At 53.3% G+C, this 13,848-nt stretch overlaps 1 protein-coding gene across 3 annotated transcripts in view; it reads left to right on the forward strand.

Moving 5' to 3' along the window:
- Window positions 1-13,848, forward strand: part of ITGB3 (integrin subunit beta 3) — a 46,087-nt gene that overhangs the window by 16,166 nt on the left and 16,073 nt on the right. For all 3 annotated transcript variants that reach the window (XM_038754677.1, XM_038754678.1, XM_038754679.1), the window contains 8 exons: window positions 418-613; window positions 3,503-3,755; window positions 5,522-5,684; window positions 7,262-7,423; window positions 9,511-9,606; window positions 10,214-10,303; window positions 11,203-11,337; window positions 11,801-12,230. In XM_038754677.1, coding sequence (XP_038610605.1) covers window positions 418-613; window positions 3,503-3,755; window positions 5,522-5,684; window positions 7,262-7,423; window positions 9,511-9,606; window positions 10,214-10,303; window positions 11,203-11,337; window positions 11,801-12,230 — 1,525 coding nt within the window. The remainder of the gene's footprint in view (window positions 1-417; window positions 614-3,502; window positions 3,756-5,521; window positions 5,685-7,261; window positions 7,424-9,510; window positions 9,607-10,213; window positions 10,304-11,202; window positions 11,338-11,800; window positions 12,231-13,848) is intronic.

Here is a 13,848-nt window from a genome sequence, read left to right on the forward strand (position 1 = left end):
AGACTGTGAGCCCCACGTGGGACAACCTGATCACCTTGTAACCTCCCCAGCGCTTAGAACAGTGCTTTGCACATAGTAAGCGCTTAATAAATGTCATTATTATTATTATTATTATTATTATTATATTAATTCCCCACTGTACAGATGGAGAAGCTTGGAGATGAAGAAGTTAAGTGAGTTGCCCAAGGTTCCACAGCAGGCAAAAGGCAAAGCAGGATAAAACCCAGGTCCCCCAACTCTCAGCTCTAGGCTCTTTCCACTTGGCCAAACGGGATAGCAGTCCCTTCCCCCTACCCTTCTCTTCCCTCCCCACCCCACCCCACCAGCGCCCTGCACCCAGACACTGCGGTGTGTGGCCCATGTCCCCGGACTCAGCCTGAGCCAGCCATCGCTGCCACCCGTGGCTCGGTCTTCCAGGATCTGGCCCCGGACTTCCTGCGCTGTGACATGCGCGAGAACCTGCAGAAGAATGGCTGCCCCCTGGAATCAATCGAGGACCCGATCAGTGGCTTCAGGGTGCTGGAAGACAAGCCTCTTAGCAACACTGGCGCCGGGGATGCCTCCACCATCACTCAAGTCAGACCCCAGAAAATACAGCTGCACCTCCGGCCAGGTGAGAGCCTGCCTCCCCATGAGGAGAGGGTTAGGGGGAGACCCAGGGCCCGAACGACTGACCACCGACCGACTAACCGACCGACAGAGGGGCTCAGTAGGTTGCCTGGGGTCCTGAGATTGTGGGGAGTGATGGTGTCCCTGGAGGAAAGAGGCCTCCTCAGGGGCTTGTGGCAGACTTGTCTTAATATAATAATTATGGTATTTGTTAAGCACTTATTATGTGCCAGGCACTGTACTAAGTGCTTGAGTGGATACAAGCAAATCAGGTTGGACATAGTCCCTGTCCCATTTGGGGCTCAGAGTCTCAATCCCCATTTTACAGATGAGGTAACTGAGGCACAGAGAAGTGAAATGACTTGCCCATAGTCACACAGCAGACGAGTGGCCGAGCTGGGATTAGAACTCATGACCTTCTGACTCCCTGGTCCATGCTCTCTCTACTAACCCATGCTGTCCTGTCCCAAGCAGCTAGTACGGTGCTCCACTCACAGGCCCTCAGAAAGTATTATTGATTAACCAATTGGTTCCCCACTGGATGGGAAGATCCTTGAAGGCAAGGAATCTATGTTCTAACTCCACCGTGCTCTCCCGAGTGCTTAGTATGGTGTTCTGTCCACCCAATAGGTGCTGAATCAAAGCAGCTGACTGATTGATTGACTAAATTCATTCATTCGTTCTAATCCCAGCTCTGCCGCTTGTCAGCTGTGTGATCTTGGGCAAGTCACTTGACTTCTCTTTGCCTCAGTTACCTCATCTGTAAAATGGGGATTAAGACTGTGAGCCCCACACGGGACAAGCTGATAATCTTGTATCCTCCCCAGTACTTAGAACAGTGCTTGGCACATAGTAAGCGCTTAACAAATGCCATTATTATTCTTATTCTTATTCATTCAATCTTATTTATTGAGTGTTTACTGTGTGCAGAACATTGGACTAAGCGCTTAGGAGAGTACAATATAATGATAATCAGACACATTCCCTGCCCACAATGAGCTTACAGTCTAAAGCAGCATGGCTCAGTGTAAACTGCACGGGCTTGGGAGCCAGAGGTCATGGGTTCTAATCCCGGCTCCACCACTTGTCAGCTGTGTGACTTTGGGCAAGTCACTTAACTTCTCTGTGCCTCAGTGACCTCATCTGTAAAATGGGAATTAAGACTGTGAGCCCCACATGGGACAACCTCATTACCTTGATCTACCCAGTGCTTAGAACAGGGCTTGGCACATAGTAAGCACTTAGCAAATACCATCATCAACATTATTATTATTATTATTAAAGGGTTCCTAGTATGGTGCTCTATACACAGCCATGATAATGATGATGATGATGATGATGGCAGTGAAGGATTGGCTAGGGGTTGGGGAGAACACTTTGAGACTGTAGACTAAGCTCCTCTCTAGACTGTAAACTTGTCATGGGCAGGGAACACATCTATCGGTTCTGTTCTATTGTACTCTCCCAAGACCTTAGTACAGTGTTCTGCACACAGTAAACGTTCAATGAATATGATTGACTGGTTGAGAGAAGGGTACAGGGACAGGTAGAGACGGGGTTTTGGAAAGAGGGCAAGAGCTGGAGTTGGAGGGCTGGGATTAAGGTATTTACATGTTCCGAGAACTATACTAAGCACTGGGGAAGATACAAGGTAATCAAGTAAAACAGAGCCCCTGTCCCTTATGGGGCTCACAGTCTAGGTAGGAGGGAAAACAGGTATTGAATCAGCATCTTACAGATGAGATAGTTGAGGCTCAGAGAAATTAAAAGACTTGCCCAAGTTCACACAGCAGGCAAGTGGCTGAGACAGGATTAGAACCCAGCTCCGCTGACCCCCAAGCCCATGTTCTTTCCACTGGGCTACACTGCTTTTCTCCTTAGTGGGGAGGAAATTCAGGGCTATACAGAGAGTCGGGGTGGTGACATTGGTGAAACTGAGTCCGGGATCAAGGTGGGGAGGCTGGACATGTGGAAGCGGCTGCAGCCATGGTAGCAGCGGGGGCAGTGGCTGTTTTGCCCATTTATTCGCCCGCTCCCCCCACTCAGCCCTGGCACTGCCTACCCGCCCCCGACAAGAACTCAGACTGGAACACTAATATTTTGACTGGCGGCTTCCCCGTTGGGTCCCCAAAGGCCGGGTGAGCTGCTGTTGTGTGAGTCTCTAAGCTGTTCTCTTGGAGGCTCGCAGGGAGTGGAGCGGGGCAATTACAGGAACATCCAGAACCGAGAACCCGAATGACACTTAGAAGTGTGTTAGCCAACCTAGATGGTAAACGACCCCTTAGCTGACAGGAGAGCAGGAGGTTTTAAAGGCAGTAGCATGGCCTAGTGGAAAGAGCCTGCACCTGGGAATCAGTCAATCAGTCTGTCAACCATATTTATTGAGTGCTTACTGTGCACAGAGCACTGTACTAAGTGCTTGGGAGAGTACAATAAAGCAATATAACAGACGCATTCCCTGCCCACAGTGAGTTTACAGTCTAGATGGGGAGAAAGACATTAATACAAGTAAATAAAATTACAGATATATACATAAGTGCTGTGGGTGGGACGGGGGATAAATCAGAGGACCTGGATATTAACTCCTCCTTAGACTGTGAGCCCTATGTGGGACAGGGACTGTGTCCAATCTGATGAATTTGTATCTGCCCCAGGATTTAGAACGGTGCTTGGCACATAGTAAGCAATGAACAAATACCGTAATAAATAAATAAAATCATAAAGCCAGCACACAACTGTCATCCGAGGTTTCCAGCAGGTTGTCTCCTCCACCCGAATTTCCCAGCGAGGTATCCCCTCCACCTCAGGTTCCTGGTGTGGCGTCCCCAATGCCCGAGGTTCCCGGTGGACCCCGATAGGACCAGGCTGAGGTGGGGTCCCTGTTGGGTTGCAGATGCCGCCCAGATCTTCTCCGTCCAAGTGCGGCAGGTGGAGGACTACCCTGTAGACATCTACTACCTGATGGACTTGTCCAACTCCATGCGCGATGACCTGCGCAACATCCAATCCCTGGGCACCAGGCTGGCCTCCAAGATGCGCAACCTCACCAGCAACCTGCGCATCGGCTTTGGGGCCTTCGTCGACAAGCCCATGTCTCCATACATGTACATCTCCCCGCCGGAGGCTATCACAAACCCCTGCTATGAGTAAGTTCCCCAGCCTGGCGGGCAGGGCGAGGGGGAAGCAAGGCCTGGAGGGGGGCAGAGAGAAGGAGAGACAGGCTTGACTCCACGGGTGGCCTTTCCTATTCTCTGCCACAGTTTCCCCCCAAACCATTACAGGACCTAATGGATTTAGGACTATAGGACCACAGGGCTCTGGGGTTCACTGGGTTACTCTCAAGCATTCATTCATTCATTCATTCATTCAATCGTATTTATTGAGCGCTTACTGTGTGAAGAGCACTGTACTAAGCGCTTGGGAAGCATCTGTGTGAAGGTCTTTAACTTTCTCAGGTGAAAGGAACTAAGACAAAGGTAGGGTTGTCACCTGGGCTCCTCTTGTCCCAGCAACTGAGGGAAGCCAAATGGTGTGGAAGCTGGCCTGCAGCTGGAGTCCAGGACTGTTTGTTGCACCCTGGACTGGGGTGGGAGGGAAGGTGGGGGCGGGAAGAGGGTGAGACCTCCTTAAGTCCCATCTCTGCCACTGACTTGCTGTTTTACTTGGGTAAGGCACTTTACCTCTCTGGACCTTGGTGCCTCACCCCTAAAAAGGGGAGAACTGTCCATGAAGAGATGGGTGGGTATACCAGATCCCAGACTGTGAAGGGCTGGGAGCTGAGAGTTGGGGGAAGGAAGTCACTGTCCCTTGGGGACCCCTCTAGGAGTGGGGTGAACTAGGGCTGGAGAGCTGTCCAGGTGAGCAATGCTACCTGCAGACCTTAGCATCCTTGAGAGCTGTTCTCCCCACTCCTCCACACCTTCTACTGTTCTCTCCAGCTCCTTCACCCCCTGCACTGTTCTCTCCCTGCTGCTTGCTACTTGCAGCATTCCTCTCTTTCATTCATTCATTCATTCATTCGTTCATTCATTCATATTTATTGAGTACTTACAGTGTGCACAGCACTGTATTAAGCACTTTGGAGAGTACAATATAACAATAAATAGATAGATTCCCTGCCCACAGTGAACTTATAGTCGAAAGGGGAAGATAGGCATTAAAATAAATAAATAAATTACAGATACATACATAAGTGCTGCAGGGCTGGTGCGTATGTGGGGCGGTTGAAGAAAAAAGGATTCAAGATAGGGCAACACAGAAGGAGTGGGAGAAGAGGAAGGAGGGGGTTCTCTCTTCAATGTCCTCCTGCCCATCGCTCCTGGCCAACCCCAACCCCAACTGTCTCCAGTGGTGGACCTGCAGCCGGTGTCCCCTGGGTTCCCCTCTACATAATAATAATAATAATGATGATGGTATTTGTTAAGCGCTTTCTATGTGCCAAGCACTGTTCTAAGGGCTGGGGTAGATACAAGATCATTGATGAGGATGAGTCTTCATCCTCATTTGACAGATGAGGGAACTGAGGCCCAGAGAAGTGAAGTCACTCGCCCAAGGTCATACAGCTGACAAGTGGCGGAGTCGGGATTAGAACCTGTGACCTCCGACTCCCAAGCCCGGGCTCCTTCCTTGGGTCGCAGGGAGACCAACTCGGGTTTCTCTCAGGCTGGTGCCAATGAGACCCACCACCCGCTTTCTTCTGAAACCTGATCTGGCCCCTTGTACTGGATATTGTTCTGTGAACAGGCTGGGAGGGTAGTGGCATAGTACAGGAGATTGAAGCCTTTGTCTACCCAGCCTAGGGCATGGGTAGGGTTGTTGCAGTTCTGTGGGCATTGTGGGCTCACTGGCCTGGGCCTGAGCTGGCCTGCCTGGACCCCCACCTGAGCCCCGGCCTGACTCCTGTCCCCCTCAGGTTGACGTACCGCTGCCTGCCCATGTTCGGCTACAAGCATGTGCTGAAGCTGACCGACCAGGTGACCCGCTTTAACGAGGAGGTCCAGAAGCAGAGCGTGTCCCGCAACCGAGATGCCCCCGAGGGCGGGTTCGATGCCATCATCCAGGCCACCGTCTGTGATGTAGGTACGGGGGTAGCGGGTGGTGGGGGTGGGAGGGGAGCGGAGGGAGGGTGGGGGCTGGGGGCTGGGCAGGGGGCCCTGGGAGCTCTGGGGGATGAGGAAGTGAGGCAGCATCTCTGCCTCTGAGGGATCGCGGGGCCTGTTGAGACTGGAGCAGGTGGAAAAATGGGTTGGCCTCTCATGTCCCGCAGGGCGTCCTGCTGTTGAGACCTGCTAGAAAACCCTCCTCCGCTAGGTTGGGGGGCAGGGCTAAGGGAGAGTCAGATAGTAGTGGTAACACTAGCAGCAGGTGGCCCAGTGGAAAGAGCATATGCCTGGGAGTCAGAGGACCTAGGTTCTCATCCCAGCTCTGCCAATTGCCTACTGTGTGACTTTGGACAAGTCATTTATCTTCTTTGTGCCTCAGTTACCTCATCTGTAAAATGAGGATTCGATACCTGTCTTCCTTCCTACCTAGACTGTGAGCCCCATGTGGGACAGGGACTGTGTCCAACCTGATTAACTTTTATCTACCTCAATGCTTAGGACAGTGCTTGGCACATGATAAACACTTAAATGCCAACATCGTTATTATTACTATTTCTAATAGCAGTGGTGGTAGTAGAAGAAGTAGTATTTATTGAGCACCCCCTTGGTGCAGTACACTATTCTCAGTTCTTGGGAAGTACTGAACAAAGGAGTGACATCTTCCCTGCCCCGAGGGAGTCACCACTGTAAGGGAGAAAGCATTAGATCAATCAATCAATCAATCAATCAGTCACATTTATTGAGTGCTTACTGTGTGCAGAGAACTGTACTAAGCGCTTGGGAAGTACAAGTTGGCAAGATATAGAGACAGTCCCTACCCAACAGTGGGCTCACAGTCTAGAAGGGGGAGACAGAGAACAAAACCAAACATATTAACAAAATAAAATAAATAGAATAGATATGTACAAGTAAAATAAATAAATAGAGTAATAAATATGTACAAATATATATATACATATATACAGGTGCTGTGGGGAAGGGAAGGAGGTAAGACGGGGGGATGAAAAGGGGGACGAGGGGGAGAGGAAGGAAGGGGCTCAATCTGGGAAGGCCTCCTGGAGGAGGTGAGCTCTCAGTAGGGCCTTGAAGGGAGGAAGAGAGCTAGCTTGGCAGATGGGCAGAGGGAGGGCATTCCAGGCCCGGGGTATGACGTGGGCCGGGGGTCGATGGCGGGACAGTCGAGAACGAAGCACGGTGAGGAGATTAGTGGCAGAGGAGCGGAGGGTTCAGGCTGGGCTGTAGAAGGAGAGAAGGGAGGTGAGGTAGGAGGGGGTGAGGTGATAGAGAGCCTTAAAGCCGAGGGTGAGGAGTTTCTTCCTGATGCTCAGATGGATTGGTAGCCACTGGAGATTTTTGAGGAGGGGAGTAACATGCCCAGAGCATGTTGGTTTAGATGGTACAGTAGCAGCAGCAGCAATAGTAGCAGCGGGCTGAGGAGGAGCAAGGGGAAAGTGGTGGTGCGGCCATATTTCGGGCATGTCTGGTGGGGACCCCGCTCTTTCCTCTGCCCCCCGCCACTCTGACTGGCCGCCCCTGGGACTCTCCCTCAGGAGAAGATCGGCTGGAGGAACGACGCCTCCCACCTGCTGGTGTTCACCACCGACGCCAAGACCCACATCGCCTTAGACGGGCGGCTGGCCGGCATCGTGCAGCCCAACGACGGCGAGTGTCACATTGGCAGCGACAACCACTACTCGGCTTCCACCACCATGGCACGTCCTCCTGCCTTCTCCCTGCCCCCGTGCCCAACCCCTGGCTCACCCCTGTGCCCACCCTCCACACGGTCAGCCAGTCCTCCCAACCCCAAGCAGCAGGCCCTCCGGTCCAGTGGGGCTCTGACTGGCTTGGCCCAGGGCACCTCAGTTGTTTTGGAAATGGTGAAGCAGTGTGGTCTACTGGACAGAGCACTGGTCTGGAAGCCAGAAGGATCTGGGTTCTGGTCCCAGCTCTGCCACTTGTCTGCTGTGTGACTCTGGACACGTCACTTAACTTCTCTGTGCCTCAGTTTCTTCATCTGTAAAATGGGGAACAATACTGTGAGCCCCATTTGGGACATGGACTGTGTCTGACCTGATGAGCTTGTACCTACCCCAGCCTTCAGTACGGTGCCTGGCACACAGTAAGCGCTTAACAAATACCATAAAAAAACCAAAACTCCCCCTCCCCACCGAGATTTTTCCTGTGGCTCCTGGCCCCAAGCCAGCTGGAGCACAGAGCTCTGAGTGGTCGGGAAACCTTGTCTTGAGCTGCAGCATGAACCCCAGGGGTTCTTTTCCCTGACACTGCAGCCTTTAGTTATTATGAAATTATTAGTAATTTTATTATTTGATGTTTACTCTTTGTTGAGCACTGTGCTAAGTGCTGGGTTAGATATAAGATGATCATCTCAGACACAATCCTAACCCTACACGGGGCTCACGGTCTAAGAGGGAGGAGAACAAGTATCATATCCGCAGTTTACAGATGAGGAAACTGGGACCCAGAGAGGTTAAGTGATTTGCCCAAGATCAAACCCCAGTACAGGGGCAAAGCCAGGATTAGAACCCTGGTTTGCGGACCCCCAGTCCAGTGCTCTTTCCAGTAGGCCACACAGACTCCTTGTGTGTGCTTGGGAACTGAGAGGATCCACATCTTTTGGACATGCTAAGTTTTTTCTTTTTTTTTTAAATGGTATTTGTTAACCGTTTACTGTGTGTCAGGCACTGTATTAAGCACTATGGTAGAGACAAGCTAATCAATAGGTTCCTATGTTAGTGACTGGAGAGAGTTCTAGAAGGACAAAGTGAGGGACGGTGTGGTTTAGTGGAAAGACCCCGGGGCTGAGAGTTAGGGACCCTGGGCTCTGATCTCAGCTCTGCCTTGTGTCTGCTGTGCGATCTCCTTGTACCTCCATTTCCTCATCCGTAAACTAGGGGTTCAATGCTGATTCTTCCCTAAATTAGGAACTGCTCCTGGCCAACAAGGAGCTTCCAATCTTTGGGGGAAGACCAATATAGAGACATGAGAAGTCAGAACATGGTCCGCCCAGTCCAGTGTTCTGTTCCTAGCAATGGTGGTGGGCTGTGGGTGTCCCCTCCCACCATGGCAGGATTCCAGCAGAACTCAGAAAACCAGGAGCGTGTGTGGTAGTGGTAGTGGGGAAGCCACTTCTGGGTGTGTGGGTGACTCTCTCTGGATTCATTCAGTGTTTGCAAACCTCACCATGACCACCAAGCCCTTGTCCTGGTTGGAGAATAGCTTCTTCATGAGCCCCTGCAAATAGACAGGGTCAGACCCTGGGTTGATAAAACCCTCCCCTCTTCTCCCTGGGCTACATCCTGTGTGACCTGAGCAGATTAGAGGAGTGGGAGAGGACCCCATTGTGGGGTCTCAGGCTAAGTGGACTGAGGGACCCAAGGTCAAAGCTCTCCATTCGCTAGCTCCTCTGGGGCGGGAATGGCTTCTTCTATGTCTACTGTGTGCTCCTAAGTGCCCAGTGCACTGCTTTGTGCAGGGTAGGTGCCCAGTACAGCACTCTGCTCACAGTAGGAGCCCAGTACAGTGCTCTGTATGCAACAGGTCAGTACTGATGATGATGGTGATGATGAGTGTTTGTAGAGACAGATGGGAGGTGGGGTTAAGGTCTCTGGCCCTACTCCTCTGAACGGGGCTGGGTTGGGGCAGGGCCGGCCTGGGCTGATGTGGACCCTGTTGGAGATAAACCTCTATCCATGGGCCGGACCAGACCACTAGACTACCAGGTGGGTGCTCACTCTCCCTCCCAGCTGATGATGTTAACCCCTCGATGTCTCTTTTCCAGGACTACCCCTCTCTGGGGCTGATGACTGAGAAGCTGTCCCAGAAGAACATCAACTTGATCTTTGCGGTGACCAAAAGCGTGGTCAACCTCTACAAGGTGATGGCCCTACTCAACACCCAGGATAGGAGGGAGGGGCCGAGAGAGAGATAGAAAGGGAGAGTGAGAGTGAAAGAGAGAGAAAGAGAGAGAGAGAGAGAGAGAGAGAGAGAGTGTGTGTGTGTGTGTGTGTATGTGTGTGTGTGTGTAAAACATCCAGGGGAGGATGTGGGAGTGTGCTGGAGGTGTCTGTCGTCTCTCAGCTGGTCATAGCCTTTCTCTCCCAGAGACGGGGTTCCCGGGAATCAGGGTCCCCGGGCTGGCCCTTTACCCATGGTGGCTGGGGGGGAGGGGAATTGAGCCTGACTGGGTGGCTGTATGAGGGAGATAGGTGCTGCTGAAGTACTGACCTCCCCCACCCACCATCTTGTGCCCTTTGAGGGTTTCCCAGAGCCTGACTTCTCAAAGAGATGCCTCCCAGCCTAACCCCTGCTCCAGCCTTCCTCAGGGCCCCCACCCCACTCCTGGCTCCAGTCCCCAGCTCCTGCCCCCTTTGGGACCCCATGGCTCCAGCCCCCCCACAGACCCCCCCGCTGACTCCAGGCCCTCCCGGGGTCCCCGGCCAGCCTGGAGACCCTGCTGACCGTGGCCTGGCTCTGGCTTCCAGAACTACAGCGAGTTGATCCCGGGAACCACCGTGGGGACTCTGACTGTGGATTCCAGCAACGTCATCCAGCTCATTGTGGACTCCTATGGAGTGAGAGGGGGGGTGGGGTGGTGCGGGGGGAGGGGAGGGCAGGGCTGCCACGGTGTCAGCTCGGGAGGGGGGAGGCAGGGGAGAGGCTCACCCCAAGGCCCCAGGGATACAGCAGCCAGGTTGGGATTAGAACCCCAAGGCCCCGCATCCCAGACAGAGAAGGGACCTCCCCCACCCCCACACCCCCCACCCCGGGCCAGGCCAGGCTGGCAATCTGGAAGGAAGAGGTCCAGGAGCAGAGGCCCCCCAGGAGCCCTAGAGCAGAAGATGGTTGAGGGTACTCAGAAGGCCTGGGGAGGAGAGTAGTCCCCCAAGGAGCCCTGGGGCAGAGGGTGGCTATGGGGATTTGGCGAGGGTTGGGGCAGGGATGTCTGGGAGGAGAAGAACCCCCCCCCCCACTCACTTCCCCTGACCCACTCCCCTGGAGCGGATGGCTGAAGGTGTTCGGGAGGGTTGGGCTGGAGAGGAGAAATATGTAAATATGTATTCTGGTACATATTTACTGTTCTATTTATTTTATTTTGTTAATATGTTTTGTTCTGTTGTCTGTCTCCCCCTTCTAGACTGTGAGCCCGCTGCTGGGTAAGGACCGTCTCTATATGTTGCAAACTTGTACTTCCCAAGCACTTAGTACAGTGCTCTGCACACAGTAAGCGCTCAATAAATATGATTGAATTAATGAATGAAGAAGCTCCTCCCAACCTCCCAGGAGCTCCAGGGCAGAGGGTGGCTGGAGGTCTTAGAAGGGGTTGGGGGACAACTGGGTGACAGAGGCAGGGCCCGGTTGGGGAGAGCAGGAAAGTGAGTTTTGTTTAGATCTGCAATGGCTCCCTTTGACCAGCCCCTTCTGACCAGGCCTCCTGACCAGCCTCTCCCTGTTCATCTCCCCCGCCCTCCAGAAAATCCGTTCCAAGGTAGAGCTGGAGGTCCGAGACCTTCCGGAAGAGCTGTCCCTGTCCTTCAATGCCACCTGCCTCAACGATGAGGTCATCCCGGGCCTCAAATCCTGTGTCGGACTCAAGATTGGAGACACGGTGAGAGACTCTGGAGGGCTTGGGCAGACTCCCTCCCTTCTTCTCCCCTCCTCTCTTCTCCCCTCTCTGCCCCTTCCCCCCTCTCGGCTCCCTTCCCCATACTCCCTTCCTCTCTTCTCCCCTTTCCTCCGCTCCACTCTTCTCTCTTCCTCTCTGTTCCCCCTTTCCTCAGCTCATCTTGTCCCTGCCCTCTGAGCAAGATCTTTCAATCAAGAGTACTTATTGAGTGTCAACTTTGTGCAGAGCACTGTTAAGTGCTTGGGAGGGTACTGTAGGGTAAATAGCCACAAACCCCGCCCTCAAAGAGCTTGGGAGGCGAATGAAGTGGAGTAGAGAGGAGGGGAACAGAGTGGTGGGGAGCAGAGAGGAGGGGAGTGGAGGGGAAGGGAGCAGAGGGGAGGGCTTGGCCATCAGAGGGCCTTCCTGGAGGTCCAGACCTGAGTGTCTGCGGGCCTCTGCCCAGGTGAGCTTCAGCATCGAGGCCAAGGTGCGTGGCTGCCCCAAAGAGAGGGAGGGGACCTTCACCATCAAGCCCGTGGGCTTCAAGGACAGCCTCACCGTGCTGGTCACCTTTGACTGCGACTGCCGCTGCCAGGAAACGGCCGAGCCCGACAGTGCCCGCTGCAACCAGGGCAATGGCACCTTTGAGTGCGGCGTGTGCCGCTGCGGGCCCGGCTGGCTGGGGCCTCAGTGCGAGTGCTCCGAGGAGGACTACCGGCCCGAGCAGCAGGACCAGTGCAGTGCGCAAGAGGGCCAGCCCCCCTGCAGCCAGCGCGGCGAGTGCCTCTGTGGCCAGTGCGTCTGCCACAGCAGCGAATTCGGCAAGGTCACCGGCAGGTATTGCGAGTGTGATGACTTCTCCTGCGTCCGCTACAAGGGCGAGATGTGCTCGGGTACGTGAGCCTCCCCTTCTTCCTCCTCCTCCTGCTCTTGCTCCTCCTTCTCTTCCTCCCCTTCCTTTTCACCCTTCTCCCTCTCCCCTCTGTCCTCATCCTTTCCTCCATCTCCTCCTCCTCTTCCTTTCCTCCTACTCCTCCTCTTCTTCCTCCATCTCCTCCTCCTCTTCCTTTCCTCCTGCTCCTCCTCTTCTTCCTCCTCTTCCCCTTCCTCCTCCTCCACTCCCTACTCCTCCTTCTCCATGCCAGCCCAGGCCTGATGGCTTTGGGTGCTGTCAGCATGCCAGGTTTCACCCCCAGGTCCTGGATCCAAAGTCACATGCTGAGAGGTCATGGGGCAGGGGTGGGTGGGGGGCTGTGAGATGGCCAATTCTGGGCACCAGCCTTCCGAGCAGGGAGGCCCAGGGACTGGAGGCATGGCTTCATCTGGCTGGCCCTCCCTGTTGTCCATGAAAAATACCCTGCTACCCCGAGATAGACATGGCAGGAGCCCCAGAGGCTCCTGTCTGGGCTGGTGGGCTGAGCATGAGGCAGGAATCAATCAATCAATCAATCAATCAATCAATCATATTTATTGAGCGCTTACTATGTGCAGAGCACTGTACTAAGCGCTTGGGAAGTACAAATTGGCAACACATAGAGACAGTCCCTACCCAACAGTGGGCTCACAGTCTAAAAGGGGGAGACAGAGAACAGAACCAAACATACCAACAAAATAAAATAGGATAGAAATGTACAAGTAAAATAAATAAATAAATAAATAAATAAAGTAATAAATATGTACAACCATATATACATATATACAGGTGCTATGGGGAAGGGAAGGAGGTAAGATGGGGGGATGGAGAGGGGGACGAGGGGGAGAGGAAGGAAGGGGCTCAGTCTGGGAAGGCCTCCTGGAGGAGGTGAGCTCTCAGCAGGGCCTTGAAGGGAGGAAGAGAGCTAGCTTGGCGGAGGGGCAGAGGGAGGGCATTCCAGGCCCGGGGGATGACGTGGGCCGGGGGTCGACGGCAGGACAGGCGAGAACGAGGTACAGTGAGGAGATTAGCGGTGGAGGAGCGGAGGTTGCGGGCTGGGCAGTAGAAGGAGAGAAGGGAGGTGAGGTAGGAGGGGGCGAGGTGATGGAGAGCCTTGAAGCCCAGGGTGAGGAGTTTCTGCCTGATGCGCAGATTGATTGGTAGCCACTGGAGATTTTTGAGGAGGGGATTTTTGAGGAAGAAGGCAGGGACCTCCCTGCCCTCCTCCCGCTACTCCCATGGATCTCCCTCTCCTAGCTAGGTGCCTTGGAATCTCAGGGAGGACCAAAACACTGTCTCTTGGTTCCCCTTAATCAATTGATTAATCGTATTTATTGAGTGCTTATTGTGTGCAGAGCACTGTATTAATAGCTTGGGAGAGTACAATAGAATAGAGTTGGTTGACACATTGCCTGCCCAAAAGGAGCTTATAGTCTAGATGGGGGTACAGACATTAATATGAATAAATAAATTACAGATATGAACATAAGTGCTGTGGGAATGAAGGAAGGATCCAAATCCATGTGTAAGGGCAACACAGAAGGGAGTGAGAGAAGAGGAAATGAGGTCTTAGTTGAGGAAGGCCACTTGTAGGAGAT

Source organism: Tachyglossus aculeatus, chromosome 11 (assembly GCF_015852505.1).
Source record: "Tachyglossus aculeatus isolate mTacAcu1 chromosome 11, mTacAcu1.pri, whole genome shotgun sequence".
NCBI lineage: Eukaryota > Metazoa > Chordata > Mammalia > Monotremata > Tachyglossidae > Tachyglossus > Tachyglossus aculeatus.